The sequence below is a fragment of the Erythrolamprus reginae genome, chromosome 2 (genome assembly GCF_031021105.1).
Source record: "Erythrolamprus reginae isolate rEryReg1 chromosome 2, rEryReg1.hap1, whole genome shotgun sequence".
Taxonomy (NCBI): domain Eukaryota; kingdom Metazoa; phylum Chordata; class Lepidosauria; order Squamata; family Dipsadidae; genus Erythrolamprus; species Erythrolamprus reginae.
In genome coordinates, this window is record NC_091951.1 from 201,066,209 (window position 1) to 201,083,960 (window position 17,752).

A 17,752-nucleotide genomic window follows, 5' to 3' on the forward strand; every position below is an offset into this window, starting at 1 on the left:
ATTACAGTTAGTCTTCTCATTGTTCCTATCACCCATGGGGGATTTGAGACATCTTTTCCCCAGGCTCTTTATATTTTATGTTTGGTATGTATGTGTTGCCTGGTTTTAATATGATAGGGTTTTATATATTTCTTTTTAATATTAGATTTGTTTCATTATAATACTGTATTGTTTTTATCATTGTTGTGAGCCGCCCCAAGTCTTCGGAGAGGGGCGGCATACAAATATTATTATTATTATTATTATTATTATTATTATTATTATTATTATTATCTCCTCCCACTTATGACTGCATGACTATAACTTGCTGCTTGTATCCTTATGATTTATATTAATATTGATCGTTTCCTCATTGCTTATTTGATCCCTGTGACAAACATTGAGTGTTGTACCTTATGATTCTTGACAAATGTATCTTTTCTTTTATGCACACTGAGAGCATATGCACCAAAGGCAAATTCCTTATGTGTCCAATCACACTTGGCCAATAAAGAATTCTATTCTATTCTATTTGTACTTAGAACATCAGAATTAGTGGATATGTGGCATAGCAGACAATGGCCATGAAGCTGAGCAGACATCTCTGTCGAAGAAGCTGCTGGCTCCTTCCTTAATCTTCATAAAAACCAAGCTGGACTTAATGTGTATGATGTTTCCTGGTGAGGTTGTTTTTTGTTAAAATCTTTTCCCCCCTCTTGATAGGCCCAGCTTTTAGAACTCCGAACACAGAATTACCAGCTCTCTGATGAACTCCGCAAGAACACAGCTGGTAAGACGTTCTCCTCAGTTCTACTTCCCGAGTAACGTTATGATCTGAGCCATTATATTGTGTAACCAATGTGAAAGCATCAAAATGTCTGCACATATTCATATATGCTTACATTTGCATATGGTTGTGCCGGTTCAGTCATGCTGGTTTAGCATGACTCTTGCAAAATCTGAAATTTGAAATCTGAGGAAAGGCATAGTAGAAAGCAAGCAATGGAATGAATAGCTGTGAAAAGTTACAAGAAATAGCTAAAATAATAATTATTATAAAATAATAATAATTATAATTATAAGATGTAATATTGGCCATAAAATACAGTTCCTGTTTAAAAGAAATGGTTTTCTCAGTGATTTGATTGCAAAGTTATGTCTGAAGATGCACAGACAATGTATGATGAAATCTTAGGAGAAACAGATTGCCAAAGAAGCTTTCTTGTGGTTTGAGAATAAGGCTTGCATGCCAATTTAGCACCACATCGCTCCATGCAAAGAGCAAAAGCAGAATAAAGTTCTCAGGGCTGTGATGAGAAAACAACTGTAAAAACATTCATTTTTTAAAAATCAGTTTGTAATTAAAACGATCTCTTGTGTATCTTGCTGCAATTTATTTATTTATTTATTCATTCATCCATCCATCCATCCATCCATCCATCCATCCATCCATCCATCCATCCATTTATTAGATTTGTATGCCGCCCCTGTCCGCAGACTCAGGGCGGCTCACAACAATAACAAAAAAACAATGTATCACAAATCTAATATTAAAAAATCTCTAAAAACCCCTTATTTAAAAAACAAAACACACACATACCATTCATAAATTATATAGCCCAGGGTGAGATGTCTCAGTTCCCCCATGCCTGATGGCAGAGGTGGGTTTTAAGAAGTTTGCGAAAGGCAAGGAAGGTGGGGGCAATCCTAATCTCTGGGGGGAGCTGGTTCCAGAGGGTTGGGGCCGCCACAGAGAAGGCTCTTCCCCTGGGTCCCGCCAGACGACATTGTTTAGTTGACGGGACCCATCAACTAAATACTTCTCTAAGTCTGATGTGCCTTTTATTTTGGTGCTCACAAGGCCAAGCAAGCATGCATTGCTGCATAAATTCTTTTACATTTGGCAGACTGATAGGACTGAGGGCTAGTAATAGACTTTTTAAATACACATTTCAAAAAATCAGAATAGTGGTTTTTTTTTAAATTTAGGCTCAGATATACCATATTTCAAATCTTATTCTACATACTCAGAATTGCAAAAGACAGATGTTCTGTTTCTACAATATTTATGATTTATGATCCTAATTATGATTTGTTTTTCTCTTGATTTATTTAGAATTAAATGGCCTCAGACAACGGGTCTCCTATTTAGACAAGGAGTTTGCTAAAGCCCAGAAGGTAAAGTTAGATTCTTACATGGAATAATGGTTGTATAAATGTATGTTGGTGTACATTAATGTAATTTTCCTTTGAGGGTAATATCACCAAGGTATCACAGAACATTAGTGGATATTTCTTGATTTTTATGCTGCACTCTGGATAAAACTGGATAACAAACTCATATATATGAGTATTAAAAATTGTGATACCAACTCTTCCTTACTATTCTCTTTTACATTCAAATAGTTTGAGTTTTTAAAAAAATGTTGTACAATGATACTTGTGGACAATCTTCTCTCATATTACATTCCCATTCCTAAATGGTGAAAGGTCACAACTGGGTTTTTAAAAGAGTTAAACAAATTCAAAATCTATAGTTACAGGAGTTTTTAGACATTCTTCAGAGGATTTGTGAGTGTAAACAATAAGCAGGATAAAAAACCAGAATTTTGTATAATTGATGCTGTGCCTAAACCTTACTGGTGCTTTATTAACAACTTTCTTTCTTTCTTTCACAGGCTCTGAATAAGAGTAAAAAAGCTCAGGTAAGGTGTCAGTATATAGTATCAATTGCCATGTTAGGTTCAGTCTTGCCTGGACCAAGACTATCTACCATCATTTGTTTCTAATATTTGTGTTTTATCTCTCGTTTCTCTGCAAGTCTTCCTTTCCTTCTCTCAGATGATTTCAACTTTCTGACTAAAGAGAGTATAAGCAATCTAAATCAAACGAGGCAATCTTAGTTCCAGGATTTGTTATGATTTACAGTTATTGGATACGAGATAGGTGGTAAATAAATTTCCTAAATAAACAAATTTTAATGCAGATATCCAGAAGCCCCCAAATTAAAAAAAAGACTTTTTTATGTACGTGCCTCTTAATTGAGCTGAGAAAAGTAAGAGACAAACAGCCGACAGTGGTCTAGATCAGTGTTTTTCAACCAGTGTGCCGTGGCACACTAGTGTGCCGTGAGACATGGTCAGGTGTGCCGCGAAGCTCAGAGAGAGAAAGAAAACAAGAAAAAGAAACAAAGAGAGAAAGAAAGAAAGAAAGAACAAGAGAGAGAGAAAGAAAATAAGAGAGAAAGCAAGCAATAGAGAGAAAGAAAGAAAGAGAGAGAGAGAGAACTAGAACAAGAAAGAAAGAAAGAAAGCAAGAGAGAGAGCAAAAGAGAGAAAGAAAGAAAGAGAGAGGGAGGGAGGGAAGGTGGGAGAGAGAAAGACATAGAGGGAGGGAGGGAGGGAGGGAGGGAGAGAGAAAGAGCAAAAAAGAGGAAAGAAGGAAGAGAGAAAGGGATGGAGAGAGAAAAAAAGAGTGAGAGAAAGAGTGAGAGAGAAATAGAGCGAAAGGAAGAGAGAATTTTTTTTGTCCAAACTTTTTTTAGCCGCCCCCCTCCCCTCAATGTGCCCCATGGTTTTGTAAATGTAAAAAATGTGCCGTGGCTCAAAAAAGGTTGAAAACCACTGGTCTAGATCACAGGTCACCAATCTGTGGTCCATGGACCACTGGTGGTCCGTGAGAAATTTTTTGATGGTCTGTGGAGAAATCTTGGCCCCTCGGCCAGATATGGCCAAGAGCAGTTAATCCAGCCCTGGAAGAAGAAAGGAAAGGAAGAGGAGGAAAGGGAAGGAAAGGAAAGGAAAGAAGAAAGGGGAGGGAAGGGACTACAGTTACAGCTCTGGAATATGGGACTGACTTTCCCAACAACATCCCACCACCCCAGGTCTAGATCAAGGGTCTAAGACTTGTGGACTTCAACTCCCAGAGTTCCCAAAGCTGGCTGAGGAATTCCGGAAGTCGAAGTCCACAAGTCTTAAGGCTGCCAAGGTACCCGTGGTTTAGATGGAATAGAAAATATAGTTTCTACATCTCTTTTATCTGTTCTTCCTCTTGGATACATTTTGCATTCCATCACGAACTAAGGGCCACAGCATAATATGGACCATCTAGAATTTGAGTAGCAAAAAAGGCAGGAAGGTGAGAACATTTCCTAATATTGTTAGCAGATTGGCAGAGGAGGCCCAATCTGCTTGAAGATTTCAGCCTGCCATCTAGTGGAAGGAGGTGAACCTTGCAGTGATTATGCGTGTTTCATCTCATGCAATTTTGTTGACTTTATAGGAGGTGGATGCACTGCTTAGTGAAAATGAAATGCTTCAGGGAAAACTGCATAGCCAAGAGGATGACTTCAGGCTGCAAAATAGCACTCTCATGCAGGAGCTCTCCAAGGTACTGGACTCATGTTCCCTTTGCAGTGCCCCCAGGGTCATGCCAGGGAGTGCTGTGTGACACGAAATAGCATTGCTGATTAACCACACATTCTAAGGTAGAATTCCAGAACCATAGAGTTGGAAGGCATCATTTAGGCAGATACATCCAACTATCTGCCTAGTGAAGAAATCCAGAGCCTAATACCTTTAACGAATGCCTGTCTAGCCTCTTTTTGCTTTCTGATCTTCAGACCATGGCTATGAAAGGGCAGGATCCACATTCAAAATCAAAGCAAAATAAATTAGGATTGTGCAATGTTTCAGACTCAGTCTTCAAACAGTTTATGGGAGGGCACAGGTGTGCAGATGTTGCCTGTTTTGAGCCCCTTAAAGCAGCTGCTCTCTCTTCCCCAGCATTGGTTCTGAGAAAAGACCTTGCAAAGGTATTGCAGATGAGCACTAAGTTCACTTTCGTATGTCCTTCAAAAGCCACAATTTTGCACAATGAATCTAAAATGTTGAACGACATATTTTAACTACATATATAATGTAATACTTTTAATCCGGCATTTTCAGCTCAGGTCTCAGAGGTTCTTTGCCTCCATGGATGATCTTACCTTTTCTAATCTTTGCTTCTGTTTGTTACCACAACTGGCCCAAAGCAGATACTAAATATAAAGTCTGGGTGGGAGGAAAACAACCTTCAGTCCCCCAAAAACTTCTTCAGAATTATTTTTCCTTCTCTTTCATCATAGTATTTGTATTTGTATTTATTAGATTTGTATGCCGCCCCTCTCCGAAGACTCGGGGCGGCTAACAACAATAATCAAAGACAATGTGAACAAATCTAATATTAAAAATAATCTAAAAAACCCCAATTTAAAGAACCACTCATACATACAAGCATACCATGTATAAATTCTATAAGCCTAGGGGGAAGGGAAATTTCAATTCCCCCATGCCTGACGACAGAGGTGGGTTTTAAGGAGCTTGCGAAAGGCAAGGAGGGTGGGGGCAACTCTGATCTCTGGGGGGAGCTGGTTCCAGAGGGTCGGGGCCACCACAGAGAAGGCTCTTCTTCTGGGGCCCGCCAAACGACATTGCTTAGTCGCCGGGACCCGGAGAAGGCCAACTCTGTGGGACCTAACTGGTCGCTGGGATTTGTGCGGCAGAAGGCGGTTGACAAGCCCAGTTGCTGCAAATGGTTTTTCCCCCTTTTCTTTCTTTCCTTTTCCTTCCATTCGCACGATGTGGTATTTGAGTCATTTGCGTGGTACTTAAAAAAACATCCTGAGTGGGAAGCTTTTCTTAGCAACCGCTGTGTGCATGCTTATGGAGTTTGGAAAAGTGCAGGCTATTCAGCAGAGGGGGGGGGGATCCTCTCATGCATCTGTTGTGATTATTATTATTACTTCTGGTTCGTTAAATCGAAATCATTGAAGACGGGAAAGATCATGACATCCTTTATAGCAGTGGTTCTCAACCTGGGGGTCGGGACCCCTTTGGGGGGTCGAATGACCATTTCCCAGGGGTTGCCTAAGACCTTCATGGGGAAAGACAAATTTCCCATGGTGTTAGGAACTAAAGTTTCTATTCTGGCGCCTTGGAACATACTTTTACAATCCAACCAATCAGGCGTTTACAGTGGGGGTGTCCTTCTGACCTTCCTGCCAATCAGCTTAAAGCTCTGCTGGGAGAATTGGCGTTAGATGTACGGTTGGAGGTCGCTACAACACGAGGAACTGTATTAAGGGGTCACAGCATTAGAGAGGTTGGGAACCACTGCTTTATAGTCAACTCTAAAGAGAAGCGGTCCCTAAGCTTCCCACTTCGGTGGCCTGGCCCCAACACACGTGTGTGTGTGAGTGAGTGAGTGTGTGTGAGAGTGGCAGGTGCATGCATGTGTGCACAACTCCACCATTTGCACAAATGGAGCTTCATGCATGAGCGGGGAGTCCTTGCACGCAAAACTCCATTCACATGAGCGACGGGCACTTGCGCTTCCATGCAAAGCTCCACTCGCATGAATGGGGTGGCCACTAGTGTTTGCATGCAGAATCCCACTCATACAAGCAGAGAGTGCTTGTGCTCAAAGCACCATTCGCGAGAATGGAGCTTCACGGGTGAGCACCCTTCGTTTGCACAGCCTACATTGGCTGCCGATCAGTTTCCGGTCACAATTCAAAGTGTTGGTAATGACCTTTAAAGCCCTACATGGCAGTGGACCAGAATACCTCCAGAACCGCCTTGTACCGCACGAATCCCAGTGGCCGATAAGGTCCTACAGAGTTGGCCTTCTCTGGGTCCTGTCGATCAAACAATGTCGTTTGGCGGGCCCCAGGGGAAGAGCCTTCTCTGTGGCGTCCCCGGCCCTCTGGAATCAACTCCCCCTACAGATTAGAACAGCCCCCACCCTCCTTGTCTTTTGCAAATTACTTACGACCCACCTATAGCACCAGGAATGGGGGAACTAAGACATCCTGCCCCAGGCTTTTATATTTTCATGTTTGGTATATATGTGCTGTATGGTTTTAATTGCTGGGGTTTTATATATATTTTTTAATATTGGATTTGTTTTACTGCTATATTGTTTTATTCTTGTTGTGAGCTGCCCCGAGTCTTCGGAGGGGGCGGCATACAAGTCCAATAAATTATTATTATCATTATTATAAGGGGAGCTTCATGTGCCAGCACAAGCGCTCTCCACTCAAGTGCCCATCGCTCACATGCCCCAGTTTCAAACATGCCGCGTCCCAGTAATGGGCGGCAGCCTGGTGGTTGGGAAACTCCCCTTCCATTTAAAGCACATTTCTGGGATAACAATTGCTTTTTCTTGGCATGAATATCAGGCATCAGCTGCAGACTAATTTCCCTTAGCTGGATCATCTGTCTTTTTTTGTTCAGTGTGCTGGGAAATGTATTTACTCACTGACATCCAGTCCTTTGGTTTTTCAAATGCAGCTGTGCTCGCAGATTGAGCAGTTGGAGAAGGATAATCAGATTCTTCGGGACGGGAAGACGGCAGCTGCCGGCGAAGGGGCGTTCCCAGCCAGCTCCGTGGATGGCGAGCTCTTAAGGCTACAGGCAGAGAATTCTGCCCTGCAGAAGAACATGGCAGGTAGCATTCTTGCTGACATACAAGTGTGGGGGCTCAAAGTGATGTTTGGAAAGTCCAAGGAATTAGACAGGGGGAAGGTTGGCAAGTTGGAGCACTCTAGGGCAGTGTTTTCCCAATCTTGGCAACTTAAAGAGATCTGGACTTCAACTCCCAGAATTCCCCAGCCAGCAAATGCTGGCTGGGGAATTCTGGGAGTTGAAGTCCAGATCTCTTCAAGTTGCCAAGGTTGGGAAACACTGCTCTAGGGTAGTGATGGCAAACCTTCTTTGGTTTGTGTGCCAAAAGGGTGTGTGTGGGGGTGCTAGCATGTGTGCATATGCCCACACCCTTTGCATCCCCCCCATGCATGCACAGACCCACATGCTATCCCCCCCCCCACCCCTTACGTATGCTCACAAGCCTCAATGAAGCCTGGGATGTGCAAAAAACAGCCAAACCACATGTTTGGAAAAACAGACTTCTGGTTTACCCATTGTGCTGGTTTTTTTGCACTCTGGAGGGTTCAGGGAGGCTTCCGGAAGCCCCGGAGTGCAAAAAATAGCACAACGGGCAAACTGGAAGTGCGTTTGCTGAACTTCCGGTTTGTCCGTTGGATGGTTATTTTGTACTCCGGGGCTCCGGGGAAGTTCCCTAAAGTATCCAGAGGGCGAAACGGCCTTTCCGAAGGCTGAAGGAGCTGACATAGGGCAACATTTCTTGTGCCCTCCGATATGGTTCCTATGCACCATGCCATCACGGCTCTATGGCAACCTTCCTCAAACATTCATTCATTCATTCATTCATTCATTCATTCATTCATTCATTCATTCATTCATTCATTCATTCATTAGATTTGTATGCTGCCCTCTCCGTGGCCTCTGCTGAGACTTATTTTATTTATTTATTTAATTTATTTATTCGATTTTTATGCCGCCCTTTTCCTTAGACTCAGGGTGGCTTACAACATGTTAGCAGTAGCACTTTTTAACAGAGCCAGCCTATTGCCCCCACAATCTGGGTCCTCATTTTACCCACCTCGGAAGGATGGAAGGCTGAGTCAACCTTGAGCTGGTGATGAGATTTGAACCGCTGACCTTCAGATCTACAGTCAGCTTCAGTGGCCTGCAGTACAGCACTCTACCTGCTGCACCACCCTGGCTCTTATGTGCATCAAAGCTCTGAAGGGGTACCTGCTTTATGGTCCCAACCTCGTGTGCTATGAATAGGCCAGAATGTGCAAATGTTGGAACAGAGCTAAGATCTACAGCCATGTCAGGCAATAGAGGTGTAAGTTCAAGGAAGGTAATTGCTGAAAAAGCAAGAAACAGCAGGAAATCCAATAGGTTAGAGAGTCTTTGTCCTCGTAAGAGCCTTAATTGGGACTGATAGCCAATTTGCTAACAATCGGCAATTGGCCAATTGTTTATTTTTTAAGAGAAGAGCTGGAATCTGGGGAAGCATCTTCTAACAAATACTTTCTGATACAACATAAAAAGGAAGTAACATAAAACAATGAAGACTGTGGTGGATTTTCCCAATAATCATTCACCACAAGGTGTGGAAGATTCAATGAGCTTTCATCAGTCGTGAGGACTAGGAAAATATTGTTTGCAGAATAAAATGTGATTCATAACCAGAGTAGATAGCATTTGTGTGACTTTGGCCCACACTTTTATTTTCTTTTTTTCCCCAAAGGCTCATAGTTTATGAAAAGTCTTAAAGTGTCTGTCCTTGATTTAGAAATCAATATTTTTGAAACTTGGCAACTTAAGATGTGTGGATTTCACCCCTAGAACTTTCAAGCCATCTACAATTGCAGGTCCATACATCTTAAAACAACCGCTGATGACTTATTTCTATCAATCAATCCATGATAGAAAGTGTCCTCACATACTGTATAACAGAGTATGCTGGTTTAACCACCGCAGACAGGAAGGCACTACCAGAGAGTGATCAAATTGTATTATAGAGCTGAGGTGGCGCAGCAGGTAGAGTGCAGTAGTGCAGGCCACTAAAAGCTGACTTGTAGATCCGCAGGTCAGCGGTTCAAATCTCATCACCGGCTCAAGGTTGACTCAGCCTTCCATCCTTCCAAGGTGGGTAAAATGAGGACACGGATTGTGGGGGAAATAGGCTGTCTCTGTTAAAAAGTGCTGTTGCTATAACATGCTGTAAGCCACCCTGAGTCTAAGGAGAAGGGTGGTGTAAAAAAAATCAAATAAACAAACAAATAATAAACAAACAAACAAACAAATAAATAAATTCAGCACAAGAAACCATTAGCCACCCTCTAACACCACTGGATGACATCGCCAAGTCTCTCTATTTCAGCAGAATAAGGAAGGTAGTTCGGGATGATTCACACTCTGGCCAGTGTCTCTTGTACCATCAAGCAGAAGACACTGAAGTACTGTATAGCCAGGTTTAAAAACAGCTTCTACCCATCAGCTGTCAGATATAATCACAATCACTCCACGTACATATGGAAACCAGGGGTGGGTTCCTCTTTCCTTTGCCACTGGGTTGCATTGCGACATCTCCTTGGGCGATTTCAATTCCTCACATGCTCAGAAGGTGGGCAAAGAAATAAAGGTCAGTTTTAACCTAGGGGCCGGTGGAAGGGCTTTTTTCAAAGCACAGAAGGAGGGCTAGCCATCCAAGCACAGGAAAGTAGGCCGAAAATTCAGAAAAAAGGAGCATGGACTGGCACAGACAGAACTGGATCTGTGGCGCTAAAATTACATCACTAGTGGGTCGCTAATGGTTCGGACTATCTGCTCCAAACTGGGAGGTACCCACCCCTGATGGAAACGTATGATTTTTTTAAAATTTCCCCAATTACTTGTATAAATTGAGAATCATATTGTCTTGTATTTTCTATTATGGATTGCACCAGTAGAGGCTAAACCATTTATTTATTTATTTATTTATTATTTGGATTTGTATGCCGCCCCTCTCCGAAGACTCGGGGCGGCTCACAACAAGTGAAAAACAATCCAATACAATCCAATTAATTAAAATATTATAAGTTTAAGAAAATCCCCTGTACTAACATACACACATACAGACATACCATATATAACTTCAACGTGCCCAGGGGGAGATGTTTAGTTTCCCCATGCCTGACGGCAAAGGTGGGTTTTGAGGAGTTTACGGAAGGCAGGAAGAGTAGGGGCAGTTCTGATCTCCGGGGGGAGTTGGTTCCAGAGGGACGGTGCCGCCACAGAGAAGGCTCTCCCCCTGGGGCCCGCCAACCGGCATTGTTTAGTTGACGGGACCCGGAGGAGGCCCACTCTGTGGGACCGAATCGGTCGCTGGGATTCGTGCGGCAGAAGGCGGTCTCGGAGATATTCTGGTCCAGTGCCATGAAGGGCTTTAAAGGTCATAACCAACACTTTGAATTGTGACCGGAAACTGATCGGCAGCCAATGCAGACTGCGGAGTGATGGTGAAACATGGGCATACCTGGGTAAGCCCATGACTGCTCTCGCAGCTGCATTCTGCACGATCTGAAGTTTCCGAACACTTTTCAAAGGTAGCCCCATGTAGAGAGCATTACAGTAGTCGAACCTCGAGGTGATGAGGGCATGAGTGACTGTGAGTAATGAGTCCCGGTCCAGATAGGGCCGCAACTGGTGCACCAGGCGAACCTGGGCAAACGCCCCCCTCGCCACAGCTGAAAGGTGGTTCTCTAATGTGAGCTGTGGATCGAGGAGGACGCCCAAGTTGCGGACCCTCTCTGAGGGGGTCAATGATTCCCCCCCCAGGGTAATGGACGGACAGATGGGATTGTCCTTGGGAGGCAAAACCCACAGCCACTCCGTCTTATCCGGGTTGAGCTTGTTCGTTGTGTACATGATGTACAATGACAATAAAGGCTATTATTATTATTATTATTATTATTATTATTATTATTATTATTATTATTATTATTACTATTATTATTAGTAGTAGTAATAGTAGTAATAGTAACAGTAATAGTAGTAGTAGTATTGTTTTGTATTTTCTATTATGTATTGCACTAGTAGAGGCTAAACCATTTTGTACAATGACAATAAAGGCTATTATTATTATTATTATTAGTAGTAGTAGTAGTAGTAGTAGTAACAGTAGTAGTAGTATTGTTTTGTATTTTCTATTATGGATTACACTAGTAGAGGCTAAACCATTTTGTACAATGACAATAAAGGCTATTATTATTATTATTATTAGTAGTAGTAGTAGTGGTAGTGGTAGTAGTAGTAATAGTAATAGTAGTAGTAGTATTGTTTTGTATTTTCTATTATGGATTGTACTAGTAGAGGCTAACCATTTTGTACAATGACAATAAAGGCTATTATTATTAGTATTATTATTAGTAGTAGTATTACTAAGAGCCTGGGTGGTGCAGTGGTTAGAGTACAGTACTGCAAACTACTTCTGCTGATCACCGGCTGCCAGCAGTTTGGCAGATCAAATCTCAGTAGGCTAAAGTTTGACTCAGCCTTCTATCTTTCCAAGATCGGTAAAATGAGGACCCAGATTGTTGGGGGCAATATGCTTAAATTTAAGTGGTATATAAATCTAAAATGCTACTGCTAATGCTATCATTATCATTATCATCATCATCATCATCATCATCTTAAAGTTGCCAAGTTTTGGTGGGGGGAAAAACAGATTTAAAAGGGATCCCGAAGAAGGAATCTGTGACCTACTCAAAATGGCTGGCGCTTGTTCTGCAGCTTTACAGGAGCGCTATGAGAAGGAAGTGGCCCGGCAAGCAGAAAACCGAGGTGGCGGGAAAGGTGACGGTTCTCCGGAGCCTTGTCCCACAGTGCCAGAGACATCTTCGGAACGGCCGGCATTTGACAGTGATGGTAGCGGTGCCGTTACCCAGCAGCTTCTCTCGGAGGTCGAACTGAAGCTGCAGACCGAGAGGGAGGAGAAAATACTGCTGAAGGAGCAGCTGCAGAGCCTCGAGGTAAGAAGGACTCCTGGATATTTGCTCTCCTTTGCCAGTGTTGGTTTCTGCCTCAGCTGGAAGCTGCAGCTATTGGGAAGGAGTTCGTCGGGAGCCGGGAGACATTCCTCACCGCGCATAAATTCAATTCAATTCAATTCAATTTATTAGATTTGTATGCCGCCCCTCTCCGAAGACTCGGGGCGGCTCACAACAATAATAAAAACAATATTCCAGCGAAAACAAATCTAATATTAAAAAGTACATAAAACCCTATCATATTTTAAAACAACATATACATACCCAAACATAAATATAAAAAAAGCCTGGGGGAAAGGTGTCTCAACTCCCCCATGCCTGGCGGTATAGATGGGTCTTGAGTACTTTACGAAAGACAAGGAGTGTGGGGGCAGTTCTAATCTCCGGGGGGAGTTGATTCCAGAGGGCCGGGGCTGCCACAGAGAAGGCTCTTCCCCTGGGGCCCGCCAAACGACATAAAGTGCAGCTATTTCAAAGGAAACACTGAGGGAGGTGGAAGAAAGGCAGAACGTTTTGAAATCAGTATTGAGGTCAAAAGCAGGTCTGTGGATTTATACACTGCTCAAAAAAAAAATAAAGGGAACACTCAAACAACACATCCTAGATCTAAACGAATGAAGTATTTTCATTGAATGCTTTGTTCTATACAAAGTTGAATGTGCTGACAACAAAATGAAATTGATTGTCAATCAGTGTTGCTTCCTAGGTGGACAGTTTGATTTCACAGAAGTTGGATTTACTTGGAGTTATATTGTGTTGTTTAAATATTCCCTTTATTCTTTTGAGAAGTGTATTTATCTGTTTTTATGGAATGCGGCTGTGAGCTGTCCACCATTATAACGTGTGTAAGATAAGCAGTCATATGCATTTGCTAACAATATAGCTAAATTACCAAGAATTTACAAAGGGTGCTGATCTAATATAACTGTTGCTAGCAAAATCACCAGTGTTAGCATGGCAGGGAATGCTTCAGTAAAGAATTAATATATAGTGGTACCTCTACTTAAGAATTTAATTAGTTCTGTGACCAGGTTCTTAAGTAGAAAAGTTCTTAAGTAGAAGCAATTTTTCCCATATGTACATTTCCCAAAATGTAAAAGCAAATAATGCGTGCAAACCCATTAGGAAAAGAATAAAAGCTCGGAATTTGGGTGGGAGGAGGAGGAGGAAGAAGAGGAGGAGGACAGTCGCTGCCAAAGGAGGAAGTTGAGGTGAGGGGAATCAAAAAAATCCAAAATTTTAAGGCTTAAAAAAAAAAAAGAGGGACTCTGAGGCGGCGAGGAGGAGCACGCGTCTCCTGTACACTTGGCGCGAGGCTGCCTCCCATACACTGCGCCACAGAGAGAAATCCAGGGGGAATGGCAGAAAACTGGCCGGGCCTTTGTGCCACCCTCAAATTTCCTGAGAAATCTTTCCGGGCTTGGATTCTTAAGTAGAAAATGGTTCTTAAGAAGAGGCAACGAAATCTTGAACACCTGGTACTTATGTAGAAAAGTTCTTAAGTAGAAGCGTTCTTAAGTAGAGGTACCACTGTAAGACCCAAAAGCAGGAGAGGATTCTGGAAACTGTCTGGATCATAGTGATTTGTCCTTTGTCCCCCCCTTTATTTTAATTTTTCTTCCCAGAGGAGTGAACGGTGAACTTTTGGTTGCCTAGAATAAAGTAAATGATCCCCAGCATGCTGATTTCTGAACTATAAAACCTAGATCACAGGTCTTTACACTTGGCAACTTTAAGACTTGTGGACTTCAACTCCCAGAATTCTCCGCCAGGACTTGAAGTCCACAAGTCTTAAAAGTTACCAAGAAGAGGACCCCTGACTCTTCCTTGTCTCACCACTGCCCTAAAAAGGCTGTTGTCTTGTCGAGCCACGTGGTGGGAGTTGTTCAAAACAATTGCCAGATCAGTGAAAGACTTTGGATGCTTGAGACAGGTCATTGTGTTTGCCTCTCCTTCCCATCCTGTAGGCATCCAAGACAACAGAGACCTCCCGCCTGCAGCAAGAGCTCTCTAAGGTAAGAGGGGAGAGAGATTTTTTATGGCTGGTCAACATTTTCAGGAGGCAGTGGGAGGTGGGAGGATAAGGCTTGCTGGTGGGAACTTACAGTGTTTTCTCTCTTATGCAGTTTATGGAAAAGCTTAAGAAGAAACAAGAAAGGTATGTTTTGGGAATGGGGAGGGGAGCTTGGTCATATTGGGTTAAGGAATGGGCTTTATTCCTTATTAGATGATGGATGGATGGATGGATGGATGGGTGGGTGGGTGGGTGGATGGAAGATAGATGATAGATAGATAGATAGACAGACAGACAGACAGACAGACAGACAGACAGACAGACAGACAGACAGATAATAGAGATGATAGATAGATAGATAGATAGATAGACAGATAGACAGACAGATAATAGAGATGATAGATAGATAGATTATAGAGATGATAGATTGATAATAGATAGATTATAGAGATGATAGATAGATAGATAGATAGATAGATAATAGATTATAGAGATGATAGATAGATAGATAGATAGATAGATAGACAGACAGACAGATAATAGAGATGATAGATAGATAATAGATTATAGAGATGATAGATAGATTGATAGATAGATAATAGATAGATTATAGAGATGATAGATAGATAGATAGATAGATAGATAGATAATAGATAGATAGATTATAGAGATGATAGATAGATAGATAGATAGATAGATAGATAGACAGATAATAGAGATGATAGATAGATAGATAGACAGACAGATAATAGAGATGATAGATAGATAGATAGATAGATAGATAGATAGATAGATAATAGATTATAGAGATGATAGATAGATAGATAATAGATAGATTATAGAGATGATTGATAGATAGATAGATAGATAGATAGACAGATAATAGAGATGATAGATAGATAGATAGACAGACAGATAATAGAGATGATAGATAGATAGATAGATAATAGATTATAGAGATGATAGATAGATAGATAGATAGATAGATAGATAGATAATAGATAGATTATAGAGATGATAGATAGATAGATAGATAGATAGATAATAGATAGATTATAGAGATGATAGATAGATAGATAGATAGATATTTAGATAGATAGATAGATAGATAGATAGATAATAGATTATAGAGATGATAGATAGATAATAGATAGATTACTGTATAGAGATGATAGATAGATAAATAGATAGATAGATTATAGAGATGATAGATAGATAGATAGATAGATAATAGATTATAGAGATGATAGATAGATAGATAGATAGATAGATAGATAGACAGACAGATAATAGAGATGATAGATAGATAGATAATAGAGATGATAGATAGATAGATAGATAATAGATTATAGAGATGATAGATAGATAGATAATAGATAGATTATAGAGATGATAGATAGATAGATAGATAATAGATAGATTATAGAGATGATAGATAGATAGATAGATAGATAGACAGATAATAGAGATGATAGATAGATAGATAGATAGACAGACAGACAGACAGACAGATGATAGAGATGATAGATAGATAGATAATAGAGATGATAGATAGATAAATAGATAGATAGATAGATAATAGATAGATTATAGAGATGATAGATAGATAGATAATAGATAGATTATAGAGATGATAGATAGATAGATAGATAGATAGATAGATAATAGATAGATTATAGAGATGATAAATAGATAGATAGATGATAGATTATAGAGATGATAGATAGATAGATAAAATAACTTTATTGTCACTTCGAAAGTACACTAATCAGCATACATTAAAATGTAATTTCGTTGCATATAGCTCTCAAAGGGTCACCACCTCCAATATACAGCACTTAAACGTGACAAAATAAATAAATAAATAAATGGATACAAAATTGTGCCTATACCCACATACTGTATATTACATGACACAGAGAAACAATATAGTCCAATTCCTATGTATACATGTACATGATGAGAAAAATGAATTGTGTGAGTTTACCAGACAGATGGCATAGGGAACAAAGCTATTATAGAATCTCGCAGTTCTGCTAGAAATACATTGAAATCTCCTCCCAGAGGGGAGCAATACAACTGCGAGAACAGAATTACAGAACATTATTAGTTACCCCGATTTTTACCTGTTTGATTGCTATTCCTGTTCCAAGTGAATGTTTGTCATCATCTCAAGGAGCTTGAATGAATGCTCTTTCCTCCACTGCTGAGAGAATATTAGTATGTTCTGCAGGGTGGCTTCACTTTGGCCTCTTTTCTACTCTGTGTTTTAATCTCTCTCTCTATCTTGGCCTCCTTTCCTCCCCCTTTTAGCTTTGTGCGGCTTCAGACAGAAAAAGAAGCGCTCTACAACGACAGCAGGTATGGGCTGAACAATCTAGGATTTCATCCTCTGTGCCAGCGCAATAAGGCACTTTTCACATGCTTGAGAAACACTGGGTGGTTGGACTAGCAATAGTACTATAGCAATAGCACTTGGTATATACCACTTCATAGTGCTTTACAGCCCTCCAAGCGGTTTTACAGAATCAGCCTATTGCCCCCAACAATCTGGGTCCTCATTTTATCAACCTGGGAAGGATGGAAGTCCTGAGTCAACCTTGAGCCAGCGGTGAGATTTGAACTGCTGAACTGCAGCTAGCAGTTAGACGAAGTGGCCTGCAGCTCTCTAACCACTGTGCCACCTCGGCTCCTAGAGCAGGGGTGTCAAACCTAAGGCCCATGGGCCAGATCTGGCCCACAGAAACAGCAAAGGACTGACCCACGATGCTTCTGCCAATGAAAATGGAGCTCAGGAGGCCTGTTTGCCTCCCCCCCAAACTCTGTTTTCATTGGCAGAGGGTTGCAGGAGGCCGTCCGAGCCGAAAACAGAGCTCGGGAGCGCAGTTAGGTCCCACAGAGTCGGCCTTCTCCAGGTCCTGTCAGCCAGACAATATCAACTAGCGGGGCCTAGGGGAAGAGCCTTCTCTGTGGCGGCCCCTCTGGAACGAACTCCCTCCGGAGATATGTTCCACCCACTCCCTCCTGGTCTTTCGTAAAGCTTTAAAAACCTACCTGTGCCAGTGGGTATGGGGGCCATGAGTGATGAGACTGTCTCCAGCCAATATTATATATGATTGGACTGGATGAATGTGTGTGAGTGTACATGGGGTATTTTTTAGTAAATTTTCATAATTTTATATAGTTACCATATTTAGATTTCTTATACAATGGTACCTCTGTTTAAGAACGCCTCTACTTAAGAACTTTTCTAGATAAGAACCGGGTGTTCAAGATTTTTTTGCCTCTTCTTAAGAACCATTTTCTACTTAAGA

The 17,752-nt window shown here is 41.4% G+C and overlaps 1 protein-coding gene across 4 annotated transcripts in view; it reads left to right on the top strand.

Annotated features, from left to right (window-relative positions):
- Nucleotides 1-17,752, top strand: part of GRIPAP1 (GRIP1 associated protein 1) — a 108,958-nt gene that overhangs the window by 3,890 nt on the left and 87,316 nt on the right. For all 4 annotated transcript variants that reach the window (XM_070741215.1, XM_070741216.1, XM_070741217.1 and 1 more), the window contains exons 2-10: nt 703-769; nt 2,096-2,157; nt 2,658-2,684; nt 4,261-4,368; nt 7,311-7,467; nt 12,168-12,406; nt 14,392-14,439; nt 14,551-14,582; nt 16,752-16,799. In XM_070741215.1, coding sequence (XP_070597316.1) covers nt 703-769; nt 2,096-2,157; nt 2,658-2,684; nt 4,261-4,368; nt 7,311-7,467; nt 12,168-12,406; nt 14,392-14,439; nt 14,551-14,582; nt 16,752-16,799 — 788 coding nt within the window. The remainder of the gene's footprint in view (nt 1-702; nt 770-2,095; nt 2,158-2,657; nt 2,685-4,260; nt 4,369-7,310; nt 7,468-12,167; nt 12,407-14,391; nt 14,440-14,550; nt 14,583-16,751; nt 16,800-17,752) is intronic.